This window comes from Cygnus olor, chromosome 1 (assembly GCF_009769625.2).
Source record: "Cygnus olor isolate bCygOlo1 chromosome 1, bCygOlo1.pri.v2, whole genome shotgun sequence".
NCBI classification, from domain to species: domain Eukaryota; kingdom Metazoa; phylum Chordata; class Aves; order Anseriformes; family Anatidae; genus Cygnus; species Cygnus olor.
The window spans coordinates 32,210,133-32,228,022 of record NC_049169.1 but is presented as its reverse complement, the minus strand read 5'-3'; the positions used below and the strand labels follow the sequence as shown (position 1 = coordinate 32,228,022).

At 38.1% G+C, this 17,890-nt stretch overlaps 1 protein-coding gene across 2 annotated transcripts in view; it reads left to right on the top strand.

Moving 5' to 3' along the window:
- Nucleotides 1-17,890, top strand: part of ADAMTS20 (ADAM metallopeptidase with thrombospondin type 1 motif 20) — a 96,535-nt gene that overhangs the window by 66,402 nt on the left and 12,243 nt on the right. For both annotated transcript variants that reach the window (XM_040551494.1, XM_040551486.1), the window contains exon 29: nucleotides 15,314-15,481. In XM_040551494.1, coding sequence (XP_040407428.1) covers nucleotides 15,314-15,481 — 168 coding nt within the window. The remainder of the gene's footprint in view (nucleotides 1-15,313; nucleotides 15,482-17,890) is intronic.

The window sequence follows — 17,890 nt, the reverse complement described above, 5'->3', positions numbered from 1 at the left end:
TACTTTACTTTACTTTACTTTACTTTACTTTACTTTACTTTACTTCATTTCATTTCATTTCATTTCATTTCATTTCATTGAACAGCATCTCCCATATCTAAATGCTTTAGTATTCTTAACCAAACTATTGTCTCTTACCTGACAAGATATTATGTGGGAATATAATTGAACCAACAGTTAATCAGTTCAACGGTTATGCTTAAATACACCAAACCTACGGTGCACATGGTCTTCTAAAGCTTTTGTGGACACCAGTGATGTAAAGTAGGTATACTAGAGAATAAAATACTATTTTTAGCATATAGTACACAATAATATTAAATGTAATTTTACTTATGAATCCAGTAATTGACATATTTATCGCACTCTAGTTTTCCGAGACTAAGGACATAGAAAGTGCTGACTGGTAGCTGATAGATTGACCCACTCTGCTGCAGAAGGTACCTGTTACAGCAGGTTTAAGGACTCCCCAGCTGTAAGCTGTCTGTAAACTGGAAGCTGTTCTCCTGCCAGGTGAAGTGCAGTACTTGGCTGGGAAAGAGTTTGACGCAGTAGCAAGTTAAGACATTTCTGGTGCCAAAGCACTGGCCTGGTACCCAAGCAAAATGTGTAATGTGAACATACTTTTTGTTTTACTCTTCCTTCTGCTGTTCAACAACTGATGACTTGTTTGAACAATCTGTCCTGAAACTTTGCCATATACCAGTTGTGCAGTCAAATTGTAAATGGAGGATTATTTTCTTATTTAAAGTTTTAAAAAAAAATTTCTGTAATTAAAGGGACCTTAAATTAAAAGTGGATAATTAAAACTTTCCTAGGAATATTGCTTTTGCAGAGTGCTTTCACACCTGTTCAAACTGTTAAAATAGCGAAACACTGACAACAAGCTAGTCAGCTCAATTACACTTTGTTTTTAGTTAAGAAATTGAGTGTCACAAACAAGTGTTTCACTAACAGTTCAAATTACGTTGAAAAAGTTCCGGGGAAAAAAAAACAAAAAACAGTTTAGGAATATTAGGTTGTTGTTGTTTTCAGAGTTCTTTCAGAACAATATAAATCTGGTTGTGCTGTGTCTTTATGGTCAGTGTTACGGGTAATGTTCGACCCTTACAGATAATGATTATATTGTGTTTGTGTGAACTGTTGATAAAATAAAGATTTTTTTCCTTACTCTTATAGTTTTTACATAATTTTGTAAGTATTATTAGTGATTTCATATAAATTTAGGCATAAAAAGAGTGGATCAGCTCATCTTCTAAGTTAGCTTTAAGTGTCAGAAATTCTTATGTACTGCCCTTCAGACACATACCGTAATAGTCTTCAAAGTAGCTGTTCTTCTAATTTTTCAGTTTTCTCTTGAGTTATTTGCTTCAGAAGAATTTCTGTTTAATTCTGTCTTTGCAGTAGTGGAAGAAGTCTATTATTACTTTTAAGAGTATAAATTATTTTTTTTAAATTGACATCCCAGTTCCTTTCCAGTGATGTTATTGCCAGGCATCCTATCAATCTCTGCAGGAGCAGAAACAGCCTAAACATGCATAAGTAAATATTTATTTGTTTTCATTTTAATGCAAAAAAAAAAAAAATGCTGTGTATGATAAGTGCCTTCATTTTTTCTAATGTGTAAAAAGTATTTATATCTTTAAAGATAATCTTTTATATTAAAAGGGAATTCAGGATCCGTGAACTTGGTTTTCAAAACCAGCTTCAGTCTTATACCTCTACTTCTGCTGCTGCCTAATGTCGAACTTCAGAATACCTCATTACCAGTACAGCACGTTTATTTAATATCCCACGGGCTGAAATCTTAATGTTAGCATATGCTATTCATTTTTAAAAATTCTGGAAATGGGGAGTGCCTTTTCAGAGATAACTGATAACATATGTCACTACCCAAATAATGTCATGAAACAGGCTTGGGACAGTGGATTTCATTTAGGGTAATTCTGATAAAAATGAAAGAAAATACTTGTTTTCAAAATTCAAAAGCAAATATTTATGTGTACTGTTCATCAACTTTAGAGCACATTTCTCCATTTTGGTGCTATGTTACCTGTATAGCTTGAAATAATAAATAAGTTATAATGTATGTCTGATAATTTAATTTAATGACTGTGACTTGTGTCTGTGAAATACAGTTGCATTTTAACCCTTCTTTTTGATGCATGTTGTGTGGCTTTGTGCTTATATTTAATGTGTCTTTTATTAAGGAATGCTAATGTTTAAAGTCCTTAGGAAAAAAAAGAAAAAAGAAAGGAATTAGCTACTTTTGCTGAAAGTGCTTTTTTAGCACCGAGTAATCTTTGTGTTGCACTGAACTTCTTATGATATTTTAATGACATTGTTTTCATGGAGTAAGCACCTTTAAAATTTCCCTCTGTAAAAGATTAAAGGTTGCTGTTCCATAGAATTTGTAAAGGATCTTATACTTGAACAACAAGAATAAAACAAACTTGTTTCTGATAAAATCAGCAATTGATGCCATTGCTCAATTAGACTGAAGTAGGCTGATGACTTCTGATCTCCTATGATAAAGATACGTGTCATTTAATGCCTTTTGCTGGAGCTGTCATTTTACAGCCCAGTCCTGCTCCCACATAGTCAGTGACAAAAGGCATAGAAAACTGAGGATCATAACACAATGCTCAACTCATATAATCTCAAAGAGAGAACATTTTCTCACATTCCTAAAACACTTTTACATAACTTTCAGACCTTTCATGTATGAAGAGGACATGTAAGAGGGGAACACAGTCAAAGTAAAAAAAGAATATCATGAGAGGGGAAAAAAAGGGTGATCTTGGTGATCTTTAACACCATTCCTAAATATATATAGCCATTCACTGAAAATGAGTGTAAAGCTACTCATATATTTATTTCTTTTTGTAGTACATGAATTTTCAGAGAAACCTATGGGTTCTGTGTGGCCAGATCCATAAAAAAAAAACATTCTGAGCTGCCTGTGGCAGCTATGTGGGACAGTTCTGAAAATTCCAGTCAGTGCTCATAAACATTGCCCCAAAGCGTTTTTGAAATCCAAATTTAAAAATTACTAAACATAGATTGAAGTGTTAGCATTGTCTAAAATTTATGGAGGTTGCTACGCATTTTGGTTACCTGGCATCTGTTAGGAAAAGAACAAGATGTTCCATAGCTCCCTAATAGGAGAGTTCCTAGTCCTTTCTGTGAAAACAAGTTATCATGGGAGATAGCCTGCTCCACTAATGCTATATTGATCAGTGTATGTGCTAGCATGAATCTAGCTATGGCCTTTGCACTTCATTGAGAGCAGGATTAGATTTCCTGCTGTTGCAGTCCTTCAGAAGCTTGGGTATATGCTCACATTTATGCACATAACTGAGTAATGTTGAAAAGATCGGTCTGTAAGTAATTGAAAATACACAGAAGAATGGCTTAGGTTGAAAATAGACTGGAAGACAACATGCAAAGGTGGGTAAAATGTTGTATTTCTCATGTTCTAAAATATCCTTATAAACATCTATTCTTGCCCAGTTAATATTTAAAATAATATGTTATTTTTCTTAATTCTTTAGCTGATATTTAATGACATTCCTTAGAAAGAGTTATATTTTTGCATGCTTCTAGAAAGTTTACAAAATTTGTGACCATACTGTATCATTGCAGTATATATTGCTCTGTTTCCATTTTTTTTTCAAAGTTTAAATTAAAATAAATAAATGAAAAAAAGTGAAGTGATAGATTTTGTAGAACAGACAGAAAAAGTTCATGTGTATTTGGTATTGCTTTAATTTCTGGTCTACTGTTTTGCTGCAGCTAACATTATTGAAAATGATAAACCAGAGACTGCAGTTAGTGGGATCCAATGTTCCCTTCTGATCATGTTTACCTTTTTGCAAACTCAGCTTAAAGTAATTTGTCTGCTATAGTAAGACTGCATTATGTCATTATTTCTGTAGTTTGCTGGTTGAAAAGACCCTATGTCTTAATATAAAAAAGGAGAATCCATAAAATGAAGTTTTAAATTGTGAAAAGTATAGAAACAAATCATTTTATCTGTGCAATCACTCTGTGAAAATGAGGCTCCCACACCAGAGATCCTCCATCATATTAAAAATATAGTCCATCTTTTACTGTGAAAATCTATATATAAAATGTCATTCTCAAGGGGCAAACATTACTTTTCAGTGAGAATGCAGATCATGTCATTCCCATGCTTTTGTTCAGTCTTCCCAAGCTTCATAAGAGGCAGGAGGCTATATCCAGATTCCCTGTGATGCACTGTTAAATTGTCCTGTTGTTGGAAGTCATAATGGATCAGTTTGAGTTTTATTGTTGTTTTTGTTTTGGTGGTTGGTGGTTGATTTTTTGTTGTTGTTGTTTTTTGTTTTATTGTTTTGTGGAGGTTTGTGAGCACAACTGCTGGATGGACACAGGAACATCTGTTGTTCTCCCTTTGGAAAATATGTCTGGGAATTTATCCTTTGATTGGAAACAGGGAAAAAAAAAAAAAAAAAAAGAAAAAGGTGTTTCTTTTGCTCTCACCATATCTCCTATCTCCATTTCTGCCTCCCTTCTTTCATGATACTTGCACTTTACTTACAATTTGTCTCCAGTGCTGCTGCCTTCATCTAGTTGCTAACTTCTGTTACATTCTTGTGGAAAAAAGAAAGAATAAAGAATAAGACTTGCTGAAGTCTAGCCACGCCAGAAATCTTCCATCTGCAATGGTGCAATGTTAAACATGCCTGCACTAAATATTTTCTGGGAGATATCTCAAAGAAGGCAGAGAACAGAATTGCTGTTCAGTCTTGTAAATTTGCCACAAATTTATACCCATAGATTAAGATTTTTCAGAAAGACCTAGTGAGGTTCTGTCTCTGTTCCTGTTTGCCATTGATTTCAGAAGGAGAGGTAAGGCAGAATTGTCTGGTTTTGGTTTTTAATTTTCCACTGTTCTTGTGTTTTTACTTGTTGGTTAGCCTCAGCCATCTGTCTCCATTGTATATATCATCAACTGTAAGGTGATAAAAGTTAGGTACATGTACCAGATACGCTGTTGCAGGAATGCTTACTGAGCAATGCTGTTTGTCAGTTCTCTTCCCCACCCGCTTTGCTTCCCCCCAGAAAATAAATAAGCTGATCATACTTCTCATTGTTTTAATATATGTTCTGATTAATTACAGTGATAATGTTGCTTGAATGAGGGGTGATGGTGAAGTTCTTAGCAGAGGTATATGCAGACCCTTCAGTGACACGTAAGGCCTACCCAGGCCTGCACATGAGGTAGCAGAGCCTGCCAAATGGCTGCTGAAAGGAGACAGAAATACCCATTGTTTTTCTGATTCTCAGGTGGCAACCAGATGCAATGGACTCAAATCAAGAGCAAGTAAGGCAGGAAGAGTAACTATACAACTGAATTTTTACTGTAGTAGAGAGAAGATGAAGTAGAACCTATAAAGGAAGTGTTAAATGAGTTACCAAATGTGACATGTCATTACTGTTGAAGGTGATCACATTAATCATCCACTTGTGAAATAGTGACTGTTATTTTTAAATTTTCAAAAATATCAAACACATGTTAATAGCAACAGAAAATATCTTCAGTTAGCACAAGGCTTGTTTTTGCATCTCACTGGTGTTGTCATATATCGGTGCTAGCATGTCTGCCGCTGGGTGTCCTTTAGGTTACTGTTGTGTATAATAGTGAGCTTGTCTTCCAGGTATGCTGAAACCTGGAAGAAAATAATATCTGGATGACAAGTCACGGCATCTGAATACAATTTGGGACTTTGACTCAACTATTCATGTTTGAGATCTCTAAAGTATGACAGTGATCTTATTTTCTGTGAGACATTTTCCTCTTCTAGCCCATTTTTGCCACTGCTTTGTTCATCTTCCTTTCCTCTTATCCTCTTCCACTGTGCCACACAACCTTCCATCAACACACTAAAATCCCTGCAATCTCTGTGAACTGGCTTTTCCACAACACGGAGTACAACACAGTTGTTCTCCAGTGCCTTGATTATACTCTTATGGAAAATGGGAAGATGGTAGCCTCCTCAATATAAGCCATGTTGACTTGTCCAAAATTGGAGTGAACTTTGGTTTATTGTTATGAAACTCAGACTTGAATATTACCTGTGCCCAGATTTTCCCTTTCAAATCACATGATTAGGATTTTTTAGGCTCTACATTGAACTTACATGAGAGGCTGCTGTTTCATTAGTCCTCCACAGGCTTGAGATTTTTACCTGGCATCAGGAATCTTCACATTCCTTGTAGCAGCCGCATACTGGAGTCACCTCCAGATCAGACATATCTTTCTTTTGAAAGAAAATGGATCAGACTTTGTCTAGAAACAAAATCTTGTACTCCTTTCATGGGGAGAAACATCTGTTCAGAACAATGTCACCCAAAATATTCAGACGATGACAGTTCACATCTGAACGTGTGTGATGCTACTGTGCACGTTCTCACATACTGGTACTCTTACTGTAACTATACAATTTATTTATTTATTTAAAAAGCAGTCTCCAGAACAAACAGCAAAGCAAGGAGTATTCTGTCTCCTCCTGTTCAGATGTGACAGGTGTTTTTAGTAGCTTAGGACGAAGAACTTTGTGAGCACTGGCAAACTCCTTGGAGAGCTAAGGAACTGCACTTTAAAAGGCAATCTAAATGTGCTTACATCACTTACTAAATCTCTACAGTAGAATTGTACTCTCTAAATTCTAAACTAATTATTTCTTAATACATCTTACATTTTTAGAGACAAAATGTAATTTGAAAATGCAGGATGAGTAGTTATGTAATATGTAAAGTATGATCAGTCCTTTACAGAAAAAAGTTTGATTTCTTTTTCTTTACTGAAGGCACCTGGAGTAGCACCTGTGGAATGTAGTACTTTGAACATTGAATTATTATCTGAGTATTCCCTTAAAAAAGACTTGGGTATAAGTGAGTACCCAACAGGATCTAAAGGTATAGGTAGAATAAAAGCCAAATCCTGTAGTTCCTAAGACAAAGTGGCAGCTGTTTTGTCTGTTCTGTTTTTCTTGTTATTGTACTAACTAAGATCCTATTGGAGGGTTTAATTGTATGTGGTATCTAGGTAAAACGAAGACAAGGTTGCTGACTGGAAAAGCTTACGATCTCATTACGAGATGTATGTAGACAAATTGGGAATAAAAGGCACAGTGAAATCATGCTGAATAGGAGGGTAGGGAGCTGAACTCCCTACCTGTAGGTGGGGAGCTGAACTTATTTTTCAAATGCTCTGTAGTTGGCCTCAAAAATGATGCCAGGCTTTAGGCAGCGATGGACAAAATGGTGATGTTCATCCTGAGCAGGAAAGACGTGGCGGGGCCTTTGTAGATGGACCTGGTTTTCTGATTTGGTTGTGCTGAGCTTGAGGTAATGGGCAGTGCTTTGATGAGATGCCAGAGACATAGGCCAAGTTAAAAGACTTACTCACAAATCTAACTAGAATAAATAAACGAAGTTCTGTGGGTGATCATTAAGTGGAATTTCAAGAGTTCTGGTTTTGATTTTTCAAACAGCTGCACGGAGTATGGTTGTTCATCTGCCATCTAGGCAGATTTCTGTTTTGGTGAGAGGTATCCCTCATTAACACTACAGCCAGTTGCACAAGACAAAGAAATTCAGACCACATGGAGGCAATTCTTAGTACTGTCTAAAATGCCTCTGTAGTATCCTCAGTAGAATTGGACTTGTGCAGACAAGAAATCAACTTCCCTTCAGCATCTGTCCTGATGAGACTGGCTTTAATATACTGGAAAAGGTTTGGTTTGTGTTTTTGTAGTTGTTTTGTATTGTTATCTAATTGGGATGTCTTTATTTGTAAGGATATATTAACACACACAATCCTAGTAGATGCCTTACAGATCCTCTCATAGCAGTTTTAGCTTCCTGCTCTCTACATCAACCCTAGAATGTCCTTCTTAATTCCTTCATTTCTTATTTTTCCATGTATATATGTGTATGTACTTAGTTTCTCATTTATATCTACCTCCTAAATACATATTTACTCTACTTAGTGTTGGTGAGGCTGCACCTGTGTCCAGTTCAGTCCTCCCTACCCCTAGTACAAGAGAGACAAGAGACATGGACATAGCAGGGAGAGTCCAACGTAGGCCATGAAGATCTTTGAGGGAGTGGAGCACCTCTCCTGTGAGGAAGTCTGAGAGAGCTGGGGCTGCTTAGCCTGGAGGAGAGGAGGCTCAGGGGGGATCTCATCAATGTCCATAAATACCTGAAGGGAGGGTACAAAGAAGACAGATCCAGGCTCTTTTCAGTGGTGCCCAGTGCCAGGACAAGAGGCAATGGGCACAAACTGGAACACAGGAGATTCCGTCTGAACCTCAGGAAGCATGCCCTTTACTGTGAGTGTGGCAGAGCACTAGCACAGGTTACCCAGAGTGGTTGTGGAGTCTTCTTCCTTGTAGCTCTTCAAAACCCACCTGGACGTGGTCCTGGGCAGCCTGCTCTGGGTGTCCCTGCTTGGGCAGGGGCTGGAGCAGGTGGGCTCCTGAGGGCCTGCCAGCCTCAGCCAGTCTGTGGTTCTGTGATACGATTCAACATGCCTGAGAAGCAATTATTCAGAAACTGGGCATTTTTCTGTTATCCTTCAGATTAAAGTTGAAACAAAATTATCATCTTAAAAAGAGACAGACAAAGGTTGCCTTTCCATGGAGCAGAGAGCACTTAATCCTGTCAGAAAGGATGTGGCCATGGACTGTGAACAGGTTAGATGACCTCAAAAAAACTGCTGCTGTCTTTCACTGTTCTCAGCCATCACATTCAGACTTACCTGTTAGGCCATACTGTGGTCATACCCTCCAGAGTCCTGTACTCCCACACTGGATTCGGTTTGGAGTCCACCAGTGTTCATGTCCATGACACATACCATGGAAACCAAAGTACGGATGGTAGGAAGTAGCTGTGTGTCTGGTTCCTACCCTGTTATGCAGCCAGTCCTTCTGAGGCCAGTTTCAACCCCTTTCATTTCTGTAGTTGCAAAGGCAACTAGCCTTTTAAAACTGTGGTAAGGCAGATCTACAGAGCACAGGTGCAAGGAGGACTTAGTTTAATCAAAACAAAACATTTTCTCAACATGAGAAGTCTGATATAACACAACTTTTCAAATGAAGCTGTGCTCAATGAGGTGACAATGTCTTTAGTGCAACTTCTGTAGTTAGCATATGTCTAACTCTACATGTAAAAATAAATAACACACATGCCTCTTGGAATTCAATCCACTTTCTGAGAGTGGTGGATTATTTGTTCTTTTGTAGGCATGGTCGTTTCTGATTGCTTGAGCTAATGGCACAAGCATATGTGCTCGTTTTAGTGAAAAGTTCCTGACTCTGAATCCAAGAATTCAGTAGGACCCCTTCTCAGAGTCTGTGTTACTTCTTGACAGTAGTCTACAAATGTAAAGGGAATGACAGCTTTGTGAAGGCTTTCCTCTGCAGGCTTTCATTCATACCTGTTTCATGCTCAAGCATCACATGGATCTCTGGGGAGATGCAGCTAGTAGAGAGGAGGCAGGCACAGGAAGAGCTAATTCTAATACAGCAAAGGAAGTGTTGAAACAACTCATAACTGAGTAGTGCTCAAAGGCATGTTTTATGAGTGTCTTGTGCAATAGTGGTCCCAGTCTACCTCTAATATAATTTTAAAAGAGCCCAAACAGACTCCAGGGCCAACCAGAGATCATCAAAATGCGGTTTGTCAGACAACTCAAACAACTACTGTGTTTAACCCTATAGGACTGGAATTTTTCTGATCTGTTTTCTTTGTCACGTTTTAAATTCTTCCTGTCCAGTCATAGAAGTGCCTGCCAAAAAGGAAAAAAAAGAAAAAGAAAAAAAAAAAAGAAAAAATAAAGAAAAAGGAAAGAAAAAGAAGATAAAAACCCACACTTTCTAACATTTGTAATATTTGTTATCATGTTTAGTGGCAAAGCACTGCTTTTGGTCACATTTGTGTGTTAAGTCTCTTTACGGCTAATATGAATACAAAGAGACCCTGTTATATGCTTCCCATTTACTGGTTTGTTTTTCAGTCTCTCGAAGCCCAGTAAGCTCCAGCTAAGCTACACAAAATGCTCTCTTGAAAGAAAAGGTTAAGAAAACTTAGAATGAAATCCACCAAATAATCCAAAGTCTTCAACCTTGAAATGAAATAATACCGATAGTAAAAGCATCAAAAAAGGTTTTTTTAGTAAGGTTTTTGTGAAACTACATCTGTCAGCTGCAAAGAGAGCCTTAATTTGGTAGGACCTGATCATGGCATGCCTGCCTGAGCATCAGTCTGTGCTGCGGAAGGCACCAGGAGTCCTGTCAGGCTGATCCTCGTAGAATTTTACTGCTATGAAAAAACCAAACAGATGAATCCTAGTTACCAGTGTTATGGAATGACTTTGAACAATAGTAATCAAGTCCAGCTTTTTACTGCAGTTTTATGTTTTTAAAAGAACCTGACATATGGGAAATATTACTTTAGCCAATGTTGAGACAAGTGCTAGAATTTCTGTGTAAAATGATTACAGGATGTTTTTTTCAACTAGTATTTTTTTTTAAATGTTCGTATTTATTTTGAGATTTAAAGTTCTTATGTTTTTTTTTTTTTCTACACATGCAATCCACAGAAAATGTATGGAAAAAATGTCCTCTCCATGAGCCTCCAATCATGTGGAATGTGGTACAAATGAAGCCACTTTACAGATGTCTTGAATTGTAAGGACCAAGTTGTTCTTGACCACATGCAAATTTATTGAGTAGAAGGAAGTCAAGCAGCAAGAGAGTTAAGTGCCATTATACTTCTCCCAGTCAGGAGAGCTTTGCCTTGGGAAGATCATTACCAGAGCATCTCACAGAACAGAGTAGGCACCAAGCAGCGAGAGGACCAGATTCCACAAATAGCGTGTAGTAAAGTATTAGGAGCTTCAAATATATGCACACAGGTTTGTGGAGGGCAAAACTCACCCTCCTAAGGAATGCACTATAGTCTAGATTCAGTAAAAGGACATGAGTGGATACCAGAGCACAGAGTGAGGTGTCCAGTGCAGGTGAAAATCTGATGCTTTGTACTGATGTCCTAGGTCAGTGTGTGCAATATGCAACTCTAAGGAAAACATAGATGATGGCAATGGAGCTCAATGCAGGATACCTCACTGTAAGCTGCATGTAGATGCTTCTAGACACTTGGGATTCCCAGTCTGGGATCTTGCACGGAACCTATGTTTCTCATTTAAAGAACTGAGCAACAGCTATTATCCATCTTTACAGAAAGCTAGAATACTCATCCCTACTTCATATTGATTGAAGCTTTTGATTCATCATTTGAGAATTCTTTGGTATTCACTCTCTGTGCTGGAGGACAGGCAACCCCCACCGGGCCAGGAGTCACCAGTGAGAAGCTGTGTTGGGCAGGAGCAGTCTTCATTTGCCTTGCTGAGGGTGGGCCAGTGTCCAGTAAGGAGCACAGCTGAGCCTGCCTGCATCCGATGCCCAGGCATTTTGGGGAGGAAACAATCCTTCTAAGAACTATTTTTTATGTATTATCTATGGAATGAATCCAGAACGTGTCCTCTTTCAGGAGAGTACTGTACCTACAGAGTAATATGCCCTCTTGAATTTTCCATTGATGATCCTTGGATCATCTACATCCAGAGTGAGTGCATTTACTTTTGAACATATTAAAGAAAAAAGAATTGGGAGCATTTCTCTTTCTTTGTTTGCATTAACTATTGTCTATCAATGTGTTTTGTAAGGTGCCTGCTGTGCTACCAGTGTACACTTAAGAGGAATTGCTTTTTTAGCCAGACAGTGTGGAAAGGGAGAAAAAACTGTTTTTAGGATATTGATCATCCTTATGGGGATGTAAAGAACTGAGCTGGTCAGTCTGTTAAAGGGTTGTGCATGGTTGTAGAATTACTACCAAAGAATTTTTTTAATGTCTTAGACTGTGGCTCAGGGCTGCCTAAGTGCTTTTGCAGCTGACGTGGATGCAAGACTAAGGATAATAATAGTCTTGGAATTGGTTGTCTAAATTTCATCCAGGCCCCACTGAAGTTACAAAGGATCTGATCCACAGATACTTAAGTTTCTCTTCCTCTCACTGGAGTTGGTGGGAGATGCTTGCTGCAGCGCATGTAAGAATCTGTCCTGTGCTGGAGGTGCCAGCAGCTTCTCCAGGAGACACAGTACCCCAAGAGCCTGACTCAAGCAAAGCTGCTTGCAGTTACTTAGTTTTGTGGTTTACTTGTTTTTAAATTTGCACAATCATGTTTAAGCAGAAGTTTACAGCTACTTACTGTCTGCTGTTTTTTTGTTTTTTACTAATGTTTTCATTCCTTCAGTGAAACAACAAACATGCATTAACCTAAATGATTTAAACTTCAGCATTTCTTCATGTCTTTTTCAGTTAAAAATAATATATAAAAAAAAAGAACAAAACTTCAAAAAGCTCATAAGTTGAAACCCATAGTATCAGAACACTAGTGAATTACCTCTTGCATAATGAAGTTTCTGTTTTACTGTAAGATCTGTTAAATAGGAGGTTTGGATACATGGAAACACAGGATCAGATCTGTAATTTGATGAATATGTGAAAGAAAATGATACCAAATCTGTATACTGAAATGCTGTTCCTGTATTTCTGGAAAGCTTACACTTTGCCCATAAGGATTTACTGCACTTTGCAGATTTTTTTCCCATAATCCTGACCTGTTGAATGCACCTTTTTAATTTATTACATATAACATTACATTAACATGAAGTGAAAAAGCTCCCTGAAAAAAGTATTATTCAAAAGTGGATAAGTTCTTCCTATGAGTTGGCAAAATTCTGTAACTTACTGTCTCTCAAAGCAACAAAAAAGAAAATTTCAGATGATTTATCAGTTGCATTAACTGGAAAGCTAAAATGATCATAGAATCACTAAATGGTTTGGGTTTGAAGGGACCTTAAGGACCACCCAGCTCCAACCCCCTGCCATGGGCAGGGACACCTCCCACCAGACCAGGTTGCCCAAAGCCCCATCCAGCCTGGCCTTGAGCACCTCCAGGGATGGGGCATCCACAGCTTCTCTGGGCAGCCTGTGCCAGTGCCTCACCACCCACACAGTAAAGAATTTCTTCTGAATATCTAATCTAAAACTGCCCTCTTTTAGTTTAAAGCCATTCCCCCTTGTCATATCGCTACACTCCCTGACAAAGAGTCCCTCCCCAGCTTTCCTGCAGGCTCCCTGTAGGTACTGTAAGGTACCCAGTATATACCCTTTAGGTATTGGAAGGCCACTATAAGGTCTCCCTGGAGCCTTCTTTGCTCCAGACTGAACAACCCCAACTCCCTCAGCCTGGCTTTGTAGGAGAGATGCTCCAGCTCTGTGATCATTACTGTGGCCCTACTCTGGACTCACTCCAACACGTCCAGGTTCTTCTTGTGCTGGGGACCCCAGGGCTGAACGGAGCACTCCAGCTGGGGTCTCACAAGAGAGGATTAGAGGGGAAGAATCACCTTCCTCAACCTCCTGATAAATTGAAAGGTTTTTTTTTTTGAGAGCAAAAAGATTTAATTTAGAAACATTTACTGGAATTGTCTAGCACACAAGTAAAAGGCAAGTTGTCACCAAATCAGCACCCTTAGCATTTTGCAAATATAGTTGCAAGAGAAACATGCTATCCATTGCATTGTGTGATAAAAGAAATTTATTGCTATATTCTGCAATGACTTAATTTTAAACACATTGGTGCTTTAAACCTTTAATATTGCACATATCAATGTTTACAAACATACACAAATCCCTGTATATCAAGGGCAAGAATTTCAGCTGAGATTCTATTTAAAAAATTAATGAGATGAAGTTACTCGTATTGTGAAAAATGTTTTTGTATTAGCTGGCTAATTTGATATAGTTGCTTGTTCTGTATTTTAAAAACTTATCTCTAGCCAGGTTTTGTTTGGTTTTGTACTGAAAGCTGTCTGTTCTGAGCTTCATTTCCTGAAAATAGAAAATTATGTGTATTTTAAAGTGCTTGAATGTAGTAATGTAGCGTGTAATGCTAGTGACACAGAAAACATTGTAAGATAAAAGGCAGAGAACTATCTTAGGTACTTGGAAATGAAGTCAATATTTATATCTTTTTTTTTTTCACATCCATGTAGAAATTAAATTTTGATTTGCGTATCAATTTTGTAGCTGATTGTAAAGGAAATGTTTGTCCAAGTGTAAAAGTACAGGGTAAATCGTAGAACAAAGTAAATGTGTTCTCTTTCCAGACACAAAACGAAGTGTCTCCATTTATCAAAACTTTTTGTTAGTATAACATAAAATAGAAATGTTAATAAAAAAAAAAAAAAAAGAAAAAAAGACTTAAGTGCTTGCTTTTAGAAAGTTCATGATCCAAAATAAACCACCTGAGTTGCAACCTCATTTATAAATGCTTCAGATACTCTTTGTTTGACTGAAAGTTCCCTGGGACCTGCAGTTCTGCTTTGCAGGTGACAGGGATAGCCCTGGTCTGAAGAGTTCAACACCAACCTCACTGCAGCCCAGGAGGTTAGCGGAGTAATGGCTCATTCTCCAAAAGAGAATGATCTGTCAGATGCACTCTACTCACGGCAAATGCATACTGTTGGGATGGGCTTCACAAAACATGTCTGCAGCTCCAGTGGTTTTATGTCAGAGTGGGAGATGTCCTAGAGCTAGCCTGGCATATCGTAGCAATTTTCTGGAAGAAACAGAAGAGCCAGGGGAGATCAGGGGCAGGGCCAAATCTCCAAGGCCTGCTCTGTAAACTGGAAAGTCTACTTAATACATCTTCTCTGGCCTCTGTGCCACATACAGTGAGATACCCAAAGCTCATGGAAAGGAGGTGTCAGAGCAAGCTTGAGTTCATAGCCTAATAGTTGGAAACATCATATCCATGATTTTGCATTTTTCTTTCTTTAAAGCTTATATTAAGCATGGTAAGCATACTGCTTACATGAAAATAGCAATATACTTAGTAGAAACAGAAGGCTGATTGTGAGACTATAATGTCAAGCTGGCATGGTAGACTGAGCTCAGATATTCATCAGTGACTATTTGAATGAAAGAGCAATGTGTGATAGGGATCTGATCAATAATGCTAGGTACAAGAGAAATGGCATAGAAATTTCAGAAACATACAGTAGATATATCAGAATATAGAAGCTTATTCATATAGTTGTGGAGTCCATTTGGGGCTCCTCCACAGATTCTTCTGATTTTCTTATTACTCTGAGATTTTTACTGAAGTAATGAAATATACTTCTCTTTTCAGTGTTCTGTTTCCTGTGGAAAAGGTTTGAAGTATCGTGATGTGCATTGCTTTAATAGCTTCCAAGCTAAAATAGAGGAAGGAAACTGCAGACATTTAAAAAAACCACGGACATACAAAATCTGTAGAGCTGGAAGATGTCCTGCTTGGAAAGCGAGCAGATGGAAAGAGGTATGTGAAATCTGCTATAATTATGTTCTTCTCTTCTATAAAAGTACAAGGCAATATCATATTCATAACATAGTGCTTCAATAAAAATGTGTCTGCAAGTTTTTACATGCAAATCACAAATCTGAATATCTGTAAGAAGTTCATTGTTTTCTTTTTCTTTTCTTTTCTTTTTTTTAATAATTTACAAGAAATATCTCTGAAAATTGAAAGTATTTGGTAATCTGAACCTTGTACAGAATAGTTACTTGCGACTTTCCTTGACTTGAAAATTCAAAATATCAGTAAATTTTAGAAGCTTACTTCTCACCTACAGTGACAAATTCAGTGGTACTGCTGTTATTGCTGTCATAGTCTGAATATTGAAGTAAAACCAGGTTTGTGGGGGAAGGAGAAGAAAAACGGATTGTGAACACAAATACTTGATCCCTCCACCCCACTTTGATCTTGTAAAATATCTCTCACCTTGTTAGAATTATAAAATCGCTTAGGTTAGAAAAGACCTCTAAGATCATCAAGTCCAACCTAGTTAACCTAGCTCTGCCAATTCTACCACTAAACCGTGTCCCTAAGGACATCTTCTGAATGCCTCCAGTGATGGTGACTCAACCGCTTCCCTGGGAAGCCTGTTCTAATGCTCCACAACCCTTTCAATGAAGAAATTTTTCCTAATATCCAACCTAAACATCTCTTGGCGCAACTTGATGCCATTTCCTCATGTCCTATCATTTATTGTTATGGAGAAGAGACCAACCCCTATCCCGCTACAAACGTCCTTTGAGGTAGGTGTAGAGAGCACTAAGGCCTCCCCTGAGCCCCCTCTTCTCCAGACTAAACAACCCCAGTTCCCTCAGCCGCTCCTCACAGGACTTGTGTTCCAGGCCCTTCACCAGCTTTGTTGCCCTTCTCTGGACACGCTCCAGGGCCTCGATGTCCTTCTTGTAGTGAGGGGCCCAAAGCTGAACACAGCACTCGAGGTGCGGCCTCGCCAGAGCAGAGTACAGGGGGACGATCACCTCCTTGCTCCTGCTGGCCACATTATTTCTGACACAAGCAAGGATGCTGTTGGCCTTTGGCCATCTGAGCACACTGCTGACTCACATTCAGCAGGATACTGACCAGCACCCCAGGTTCTTTTCCACCAGGCAGCTGTTGTGAAATTGTGTTCAGCTCAGCACATGGCAGTATTTTGCATTTCACTCAATATTTTCTTACCTTCTCATATAGGAAAATGCCAATTTCCATTTAGAAGTCTGTTCTAAAACTGATCCCAGCTGATGCCTTGTTTTCTTTTAAATGCAAATATATATATATCTATTTAAGAAATAGAAACCAGATCTTCTTTTCAAGCAAATTAACCTAAATGGTCATTCTCTTGCTCCACAGATCAGTGAATAATTGCATGGAGAGTGAAATAGCTCTTTTCCATTTTATTTTCTTTTTAAGTGAGGTCAATGGGTAGTATATTGCTTTAACTCAAGCAGTATGAAAGAAAACCAAAATGTTCCAAACGGGTTTTGGTTTTGTGGTTCATTTGGGGACTTTTTTGTTTTACCCTCCTGTATTAATCCATCAGTGTAACATTTCTGATCACAATAGAAATTCCTACTATGAAAAAAACTAATCAGTCTCAGATAATTGCTACTAGCAGGCCCAGGACACCCTAGAGAGGGAGAGTTTAAACATTTATCTGTCTAACGAAATGGGTGCAGTAAGGGCCTGGCTGCTGCCTAAAACAGGGGCTAGAGGCAGAGATTGTACAGAAGTCAGGAATGTTCTCCAGAGTTAACTCATAAACATGCTCTTATGTTTATGGTTAAATAGGTGTTTTGCTCTCTCTTTAAGAAACTGAACTAATTCACATATCCTGATAAGACTGATACATGTAATTTCACACATCAAAGAAATTGGTAGGCTATTACACTCAGACTGAAAAACAAGAATAAAAACAACTGACTTTAAAAAGAGAATATGAGTTAATACCCCAAGCATTAAAGACCATACCTGAGTGATAAGGAGTGTTGAAGGATACACAAAGGTACAGAAGCAGATGCTCTCTAGTGTTATCTAACTTTAACCATTTGGTAATTCTGTGATTTCATTAAAAGACCCATACTCTTAACCTTTTATAGGGAAACATGGAAACTTTGGATATTACAGGAGGGGGTGATGCAAGCTCTGTTCCAAAATGGTGGTGATAAAATACAGGCTGCCATTTATTACTAGTCTCCACAATTTGGCCACATCTGATAGAGCAATATCTACTTTATGATTAGGTTGAGTCTTTAGGTATGCTTTGGGACCTAATTGTGCTTCTTACTGGGGTAAAAGAGAACATCTATTGCAGCAAGTCTTTGTATTAAGTACTGCTTAGTAAACTACCGTTGTAGTTAACTCCTTTTGGCCAGGGAT